General features: G+C 32.7%; 1 protein-coding gene across 2 annotated transcripts; it reads right to left on the minus strand.

Moving 5' to 3' along the window:
- Window positions 1-256: 256 nt before the first annotated feature.
- LOC110612015 (uracil-DNA glycosylase, mitochondrial) lies at window positions 257-7,966 on the minus strand. 2 transcript variants are annotated; one of them, XM_021752640.2, is made up of 6 exons: window positions 7,679-7,966; window positions 7,183-7,559; window positions 5,641-5,671; window positions 4,186-4,321; window positions 1,525-1,608; window positions 257-546 (listed from the first exon to the last, which is right to left on the minus strand). In XM_021752640.2, the coding sequence occupies exons 1-6, from the start codon at window positions 7,962-7,964 to the stop codon at window positions 480-482; spliced, it is 981 nt and encodes a 326-aa protein (XP_021608332.1). In that variant the 5' UTR covers window positions 7,965-7,966; the 3' UTR covers window positions 257-479. The 2 variants fall into 2 exon arrangements, with proteins under 2 accessions (XP_021608332.1, XP_021608331.2); XM_021752639.2 differs by having other exon boundaries at window positions 7,183-7,565; window positions 7,679-7,965.
- Window positions 7,967-9,417: the final 1,451 nt, after the last annotated feature.

The following is a 9,417-nucleotide window of genomic DNA, read 5'->3' on the forward strand; positions in this document are numbered from 1 at the left end:
AGTATAATTCAAAATATAATCACACAATTAATTTTGAATCATAAATGGCATGTGTACAAAATTTCAATTTCAATTTCAAAACTTGATTTTAAATTGAGGTTAAAATTACATCCGGTCCAAAATTCAAAAATTTAAGACAACAAATCTAAAACTAAAACATTTGGATTAAAATGCAAAAAGCCTAAAATTAGATTTTCTTTTTTTTTTTTCATTGGCCTTAAAGCAGCTGAAGAATAGGGAATTCAGCAGACAAAGATTTGGATCAAATACTGAAAAGGGTGCCTTTTCTTCATTAGCAGAAACGAGGGATCTTAGCAAAAGACAAGTACAGAAAAATACAGGTCAAGGTTCCAGTCTGCAACAATCAATAAGGATGATACAAATTTAGCAAAACCATGTAGAAATCTACATCAGAGGCCAGAAAATCTGTGCATGAACCAAAATGATAGAAGACCAGTGAGTAGCTAATTGCCAAAACATCAAAGTTGCCAATCTATTGGAGGAATTCCCATTTTCTCCAAAAGCTTGTTCGTCTGAGAAAAATGCCTGACCACATAATGCGGAACAAAATGGTTAGTAGACATGAAGAACAGTAAATCACGTTTGAGAACCCTAACTCTTTGTTTAGTATGAATGAGTTTGCAAGAAAAGAATTCAAATAAATTCTCACAAAATCATTCATGATTTCATTTCTATACATAATTAAAAATTTTCAAGTTAAAAAATTTTCAAGAATTCAAATAAATACTCTGTGTGCTCTAATATTAAAAAAATTATTAAAAAAAAGTTCTGTGAAATTAACAGAGGCTAAAATGTCCATAATTCTGATAATTTTAGCTATTAAATAACCCAAACTCAGCCTCGATTTTACTCTTACAAGCTATCCCATGTCATACTCTTACTACTCTACTCAACTCCACCCATATGAAAGCCAATTTCCCTAACATTAGATCACTTTCTTCAGCCTTTCTTATAAGAATAGATCTTACCACTCTGTCCCCACAGAAGCCAAATTCTCTCATATTGCAGAAAATTGACTCATATGTCATATAAATCACTCTTTCAACTTAACTTAAATATTTAACCCCCAAAACATAAACTTACCTTAACTCAACCACAATTCAACTAAGACCTTATCTCAACTGGTTGAAGTTAGCTATATGAATATATTTTCTACGCTTCACTGGTTTAGGACTACATTTTCAGAAAGATCTACCATTTCTACATCCTACTTAAATATATTCCATCCTCAATTCCTCATCTCCTATACTTCAATTTGTTCATCCTTGTATCTCAATGTAATCCTCACATTCATTGTATTAGTCATTTGTACTGGTGCACTTGCTGATCTACAATGCACAAATCCTAACCATCTCGGTTTCCCTTCTCCCATATATTCCTCAATAAATGTGGACTTCATCTTTGTATGAATGAATTCGTTCATTGAATAAAACTGAAAAAACTTTTGCAAAGGAAATTTTTTTAAGTTCAAGAATAATTATTGTATGCAAAGTAAAAGCAAACCTGCAACCAAAAAAGCCTCTGTTTGCAGATAAACCAGAAGGATGCGCTGCCTTCAGAATGTAATGCTTTGTCCCGTCAATTAACCTGCCAAGTACCATTCTTATAAGCAAAGTACTTTATTTATTCAAAAGACAAGTTTGACAAACATTCTTCTAAATGTGTTCAACTAGCGGAACTTTAAGTATTCTGGGTCATAGAGTTATAGATGAAATGATCTTATTTGCACTTGTGAATCTTTGTCATCCTATATAAGATTTTCATGCACTTATATTTCTAAGTTCAGGTTTGCTGAATTCATACCTACAAGCTTCGAAAGAATAGAAAAGCCAGAGCACAGGATAAGAGTGGCGTGCCAAATTAGCGCCAAACAAACTGTACTTCTAGGATTTTATTTGCAAAAAATTGAATTAGGATTATGGTTCAAATGTGTTGAAATATTACAGTTTGAAGGTTCTTTGGTGGGTACAAAAAGATGAATAGATGCTTGTAAGTCAAGTCTCGAATAGCATGAAACATAGAAGAAAATCAAGGGATAAAAGGCTAGATAAATGCACCTAGAGTTTCGTAACTGCACTAAAGAAAGAGCCTGCAGAATTCTCCCTACAAATTTTCTGACAACCTTACAGATTAAAACGAAATATATAGAGTCCCTGCTCAGACATCAAAATAGAAGGCATTGCTTATGCCACTTTGACTTGGAAATACAAAATGGAGACCTTGGATCACAAAATAAATAAATAAAAGATAGACAAGAAAGAAATTTAAAAAAAAAATGCAGATACTAACTAAAGTTTGTTTCCAAGTCTCCAAAAAATTTTGAAATTACAGGAATACTAAAAAGACCAAAAAGAAAAAAAAAGGAATTAAAAAGAAAACTGATATAAGTACTGAAATAGTAGCTAAAAATTTTTTTAAGCAAAATTTATGATAAAGCATTACAGATAGGAGCAGATAATATCTCAGAAAAATAAAAAGTAAAGAAAAGAATTGGTACCAACAACACTTGCAAAAAATAATGGGCGTTTGCTTTAACAGTACAAAAGTTAAGATCTATTTCATCTTGTTGCATGAAAGCTAAAGAATGAAAACATCAGAAAAGAAAAGATAATAAAGAGGCCTACACAAAATCTTATCCCATAATTACTTTCTCAAGTACCCAAAAAGAAATCTTATCCCAGATAAATTTGATGCTAATTGATGTTGCATAAAAGTTCTTGCCTTAAGCTCAAACTAATGACACCACTTCAGACAAACAGCATATAACACTGAAATGTCTTTGCTTCCTGCTTAATCCTAAACCTAAAATAAGTCAACATAAGTTTCTAAAGTAAATCGACTTAATATTGACTTGGGCATTGGCTATAATTGCATCCAATCTCCAAGTCGGGATATGTGGTCCAATATTAAAATGTTTGAAAATAATTGCAAATTACCACAAATATTTGACCTTTTACATCCAATTGGCCAAATCAATTTCATGCGCCAATTCCAAAATGCAGCAACAGCAACAAAAGGAGTCCAAATCCTAGTAACCTCAAGTTTCTACACCAAACTTCAAGTCATGGCTTACCAGCCCATACCCTATTAATTGTCAATTTCCTGTAACTTCCTGTTAAGTTCCCTGGATAAGGATCGTGTCACAGGCCTGTTTACTGCAAAATTCAGATCCAAGGCCGAAGCCTTTGAATTCCCCTTATTCTTACCTCGCTCAATTGTGGCAGCCATGAGCTCAATGAAGGGAGATCGAACCTTAAACTATGTTGTGAAGAGAGAGTTCAAATCTCAATTAAGGTGAAATTAATGATGCTTGTTTTATTTCATAATTGATTTCCTCATAAATAGAGGAATACAAGCACTTATTAAGGAAATCCTACTAGAGATAGAAGTCCTACCATAATTGGGATAATAAAGCAAAATAGGAAGCAAATAAGAAATAAGATAAAACAGGAATATTAGCTGCAATTAAATCTTGCAGACTTCTTCAATCCTGGGCCTGCTCCTTGCATTGATTGTAGGCCTGACCCACAAATGCATCCACAACACTTCCATTTCTACTCAATTTCAAGTACTTTAGCTTTGATTTGCTTCTTCCATGTTTCAAAGGGATACCTCTCTTTTCCTTTCCTTCTCTTTTCCAATTACTTTTTAATCTTAGCTTGCAATTTTTGTTCCTAGCAATACTCAATTCTTAATGTTTTATTACACAAGGATGGCACCAATTATTAGTTGCAACAATTTAGAGTTAGTTCTTCAAAATTAAGAATATGCTTTAAAAACTTGAATTTAATGCATTTGCAGGAAAGTGGTTTTTGAATCTAAACTATGGATGGCCATTAAGACCTATATCTCACTTTAAAAGAGTGAAGATAGCATTTGCTTTTGTGTTCCAGAAGTGTCAAATTTTTGTAGAAAAGATATGAGGGTATTTATGTCATTTCTTTTTAATCGAACAAATTGTGAAAAAACCTAATGGAAGAATATTTAGTCAACAGAATGCAATACTGAGGAGCTTCTTAATTCAGTTTAAAAAAAGCAGGGAAGAAGTAATATCTCTGAAGGAGGAGATAGTAAAATCAGCATTACAGTTATTATTGCACAGAAAAAGAAAATCTTAATCAAGCATGATAGACTAATAATAAATATATAAAATGTAGGTTTTACCTCGATTTCTCTTGTGCAAAGTTTCCCCAAAGGAGAAAAACAACTCCTTCCTTCTTTTGTGAAATTGTTTTGATAACAGAATCTGTGAATTGTTCCCATCCTTTTTTAGCATGGGAGTTTGCTTGATGACTCCTAACTGAATACAACAAAGATGAGAAGTTAAATGGACGACACATTGTCCACAGAAAATTGAATTAGGAGGAAAAAGCTGCTTGGAATGCAATTGTTAAGGCTGAATTGAATCAAAAGACCAGCAACACAAGTGCCTAGGGCAAGTTTCTACTGAAATGAAATAGATGTAAACGAGTGTATAATGAAAAATACGAGAAATATAATTTGTCAATCAGCATCACAAAGGGAACGATGCAAGGTAACATGATATAATAACAAGATGTGATGTTCCCTATTGAAATGACATAGAAACATGAAAAGGCATATGGTGACATCTCTTGCAAAAGGTATCATAAGGTAGGTTAACTATTGCATATTTGAATATTTTTTGCTAAATACATATTTGCACACCTATACTTTAGCATTTTTACCTATCAGACACCTCAATCTTAATCGTGATCTAATAAGTACCTAAACTTTAAAAAATTATTATTTTTAGACACAACTTTGTCAAATCTATGGTTTTAAAGCCGTGTTTAAAAGTAATTTTTTAAATACATGGTTTTAAAGTTGTATTTAAAAGTAATTCTTTAAAAAGTTTAAGTAATTAAAATATATTTTTGCAAACTTAGGTGTTTAAAAATAATATTTTTTAAAATTTAGGTGTTTATTAGATCACGATTAAAATTGAGGTGCCTGATAGGCAAAAATGCGATAAGTATAGGTGTGCAAATATGGATTTGGCCAATACTTTTCCTTTTCATTTTTTTTATCCAGTTGTGCATGCCCAGACTGCGTGATTGAATTCTAATTTCTATGTCAGCAGCAAGTAGCTCCATTTAACCCCAGAAAAAGGACAAATTTAGATAATGCTCAGAAAAAATATATGGGTTGCAATTAATCATTAGCATCGTCATATTATTGATTGAGAATAGAAATTCCAGACTCAAAATGATAATAAGAAGAGCATTGAGCTTGCTTTTGTTTACATTTGTTTCTCTACACTATGTTTCATTTCCTGTAATTCTTTAGGCCATTTGGAAATTGGAATTGAAAATCTAATTTCAGTTGAAAAAATAAATAAATATAACAATGGGCTCCAAAATTAGAATTCTACAAAAATTAAAAAAGAAAAAGAAAAAAGGATTTTGTGAAATTGGGCTAAATTGGTTTCACTTGAGGATTCCGCAAAATCTTGTTTGTAACATACACATATACATTAGCATCAGCAGGTTCGACAGTTCTTCTAAATCAGAAGCCCAATACTTCTCAGCCATGCAACAGTTGGAAAATAACCAAAATTTAAACAAACAATGAACTTACTGGCACAATGAAGATTCTTACCTGTAAGAACAGCATTCAGCATCAGTACACCCTGAAATTTCCACGAAAAGAAAAAGGGAACATGTCTTAGAAAAGAAAGAGCAACACGGTAAATGTGGTTAAATAGCTTTGAGACAATTCAATAGCTTTTGTAAACTAAAATAGCTAAAGCTGCAGGAGAAGAAAGAAGTGAAGGAGTTCAGTACAAAATCAACAATATGTATGAGTAATATGATAAACATTCTCCAATGAGCATGTCTGTAAGTGAAAGTGAAACAGCCTTATCTGTGAACTTGAACATAGTTGTTTTATCTTTAAGTGGTCTTCTAAGAATATTATGATTGGCATAAGCATGACCAATTGACCATGTTCATAATTCATAGACCAAGGCAATAATAAAAACTTCTTGATGAAGTCTCTATTATCTCTGTCCAGAGGATCTCTTGAACTACGGTACTGAATGCCAACTCTAGGCCATGCCAACCACTAAATTACAAACTGCTGAAATGCATGGCTAAACACAGTAGAAATCAAGGAAGAATGCCATTGCTTGGAGAGAGAGAGAGAGAGAGAGAGAGAGAGCAACCTTTCTAGTTAGATCAAGGACAAGAAGTGCCTCATATCCTAGAATCAAAAGCATCTCATACTTCATTAGGATCGAAAATGTCAAAATATTCATATCATATTTAATGTTTTACTTTCTAATCTTAAGCTTTGAGACGCTACACAGAAGGAAAAGCACCAGGAGATTCATTCCTCTTATATGAAATGAAACCACACACATAAAATTCAATCGTTATTTATTCATACAATGGGAATATTATACCTTAGCAACTACAAGAAATTCAATTTTCAACAACAATAAATGATAATACTTAACTACCATCTAGTGGTAGTACTAACCCAAAAAGCACAAAAAAGTATTTAGTGCCACTTTATTGTAAGTGGAAAGCTAACGAGATAGAAGGAACACCACATACAGTTTGTTTGTTTCACAGAAAATGTGTTCCTAGAAAATTATTTTCTGCATTTCGTGGTATTTGAGGGGCTTAGAAAAGTTAGTCAATTGGAAATAATTTTTTCATCAATGCAAAAGTTAAGTCAATTTCTGTAATTTTACAGACTAAAGTGTAAAAAAAGGGGAAAAAAACTTATAAATACACAACATAAACGTCAATCCATTAATTTACCGGCCACCACGGTCACCTTGACTATTACAGCAACCATCGGTAATCAGGCAGCCACCGGCAATTGATGGTGGCCTCCACAATTTACAATGTTTTATGTTTTTTTTTTCTTATACTCAACAATAAAACAGTAAAGTTAAAGGTTTTATAGTTTAACCATTTTTGCAGTAGCGTAAATTAAAAGAAAATTAACTTTTTTTTCAGTAAACTGCAAACAATAAAACAATTTCCCTTTATTTTCCAGTATTGCTAGTTCTCAGAAAACGCTTTTTTCATAAAAAAAATGTTTTCTCAAAACAAATGGAGATGAGAAATAGAAAGGGAGAAGTAAACAGCTACACAAATGATAAAATTAAACAATGAAATTAAAGTATACCTGAATGGCCCAAGGTTCTAGATTACCATGAGATGGAATGGAACAGCCAAGATCTTTCTCCAGTTCCTTAAATATGTTAACAAGACTTGAAGGAATCTTCACTCCTTCAGGAACAGAGAAGGAAAGACCCATTGCTTGACCAGGGCCATGATAAGGATCCTGTCCAATGATAACAGCCTTCACTCTATCAAAAGGGGTGGAATTAAGAGCATTGAAGATCATGTGTTGAGGAGGATATATGGGCACACTGCCACTACAAATCTCGTTCTCAAGAAATTTGCAGAGATTCCTAGCATAAGGCTTCTGCAATTCCCCGGGAAGAGCTTTCGACCAGGTCTCCTCCACCAACAGCTCCTCCAATTTCACATAGCCCACACCTTCAGCCGATAACAGAAGCAAATGAAATCAGGAACAATGGTTTTTTTTTTAAAAAAAAAAAAAAGAAATCCTTGAAAAAAAAAAAAAAAAAACAGAGTGAAGCTTAAAAAGCGATGACCTTTGGACTTGGAAACTAATTGGGAACAGAGATTGAGATTTCGCTTGGACTTGGCACGGAGTTTGTTGAACTCAATGCGAGATCTCTGGTGGGTAGTGAGGTTAGAGGAGGAAGAATCAGTAATCGATTTGCAGGCAGTAGTGGAAATATGCAGATTTAGGGGTTTTGAAGGATCGGAAGGAGAGGACGGCTTTAGACGTTTGGCGGGTTGTAAGAAATCCCTCAGGGTCTTGCGAGAAGCCATGCTTTGTACTCGGCTGGATTTGGAGGCAATTTGCCAATTCATATGCCATCTTTTAAAGATGCAGGACAATTGTGCCGTACGTTGTCTGCGTTTGTTTTTTTTTTTTGAAGAATTACAATTTGATCCCTGAATTTTTATAAAATTTATTAATTAATTTTTATAAATTTTAAATTTAATTAAAATATACTTTATTATTTATAAATATAACTATTTAGTCCTTCAATTACATCCGTTATCTGTTAGTCACGAGTATTTGTCGACGGTTAATTGAGAGAGAACAAAATTTGATGCTCAAAATACCCTTTTATCTCCACTATGCTAACCCACTTGCTCCTCCGTGGCTTTACATTCCTATTAGTCAAAGGGATCGCTTCTCTCAAGACCGACTCTCCAATACTCATGTAATTTCATCAGTTGGATTCTCAATGGACCAAATTTTCAGTAGACCAAATTTAATATCATTAATGAGTGATTCTCAGTGGACCAAAGGAGAGAACATTGACTCAAATCTTCTTTTCTCTTGGCTAAGGAACTCTTCCTTTTCTTCCTGTGTGAACGTAATGACTACTATTCATTCTCTAATATGTCTCACGAGCTTTTGTAATACTTTATATTGTCTTGTTTCCTCAACCCATATTCTATTTTTGCTGTTTCCTTAACCCAAATTCCAAGATCACATTTTTTATTTGTTTTGTGATATGCAATATGAAAAGAGAAAAATGGAAATTTGATTGGATAAATTTCAAAATTTTCCATTTTGGGTTCTGTTTAAGTACATTGAAAAAATTGAAAATGAACTTTCTAATTTCTGATGGGTTTCTATTTAAACCCATCACCAATTAGAGCTAAGAGTGAGAATTGGGAATAGAAGAGAACAAATAATAAAAACACCGTGAACAATAGAGAGGGGATGAAGTTGTAAAAGAACAGGGAGAGGAAAGAAGTTGTAGAAGAAGGACATGGTGAAATGAGGGTGAAATGAGACCAGGATAAGGAGGGTGATGATGGTGATTAACCTGTGGTAGCAATTTGAGCGATAGTGAAATGAGAGATCTCTTGGTGATGGTGAAATGGGAGATCTCAAGATATTGAGAGCAAGGATGAACTTCATAGGTTGGATAGAGAATGAAAAGGATGGAGGAGAGGAGACTGGTGGAAATGGTAATCTAACAGAAGGACTGAATTGTGTTATTTATGGATATGTTAGATATTTTAATTGGTTTTCAGAATTATAAAAATTAATTAATGAATTTTTTTAATAATTGAGGGGCTAAATAGTAATTATATTTTTTTATAAAAAATGTAAATGAATTCTTAAATAAAATATTATTTGTTTAATAGTAAAATATTGTTTTTAAGTTTTAAATATTAAAATTATCTACTATATTTAATTAAATAAATAATTTTTTTTTAAAAAAACAACAACACAAGAAATAGAGATGTGAAAATGATGGATTCAATTCCGAATCAAGCCAAAATTAAAAATCAAACCTAC

Source organism: Manihot esculenta, chromosome 3, assembly GCF_001659605.2.
Source record: "Manihot esculenta cultivar AM560-2 chromosome 3, M.esculenta_v8, whole genome shotgun sequence".
Classification (NCBI taxonomy): domain Eukaryota; kingdom Viridiplantae; phylum Streptophyta; class Magnoliopsida; order Malpighiales; family Euphorbiaceae; genus Manihot; species Manihot esculenta.

Bases quoted from the DNA above. Each gene is read 5' to 3' on its own strand.
- LOC110612015 (XM_021752639.2), bottom strand. From the start codon at position 7,964: ATGAATTGGCAAATTGCCTCCAAATCCAGCCGAGTACAAAGCATGGCT. The intron at 7,566-7,678 runs GTCATCGCTTTT...TTCTGTTATCGG, and splicing joins ATTAGTTTCCAAGTCCAAAG to CTGAAGGTGTGGGCTATGTG. The intron at 547-1,524 runs GTTTGCTTTTAC...TTATGTGGTCAG, and splicing joins AGAGGCTTTTTTGGTTGCAG to GCATTTTTCTCAGACGAACA.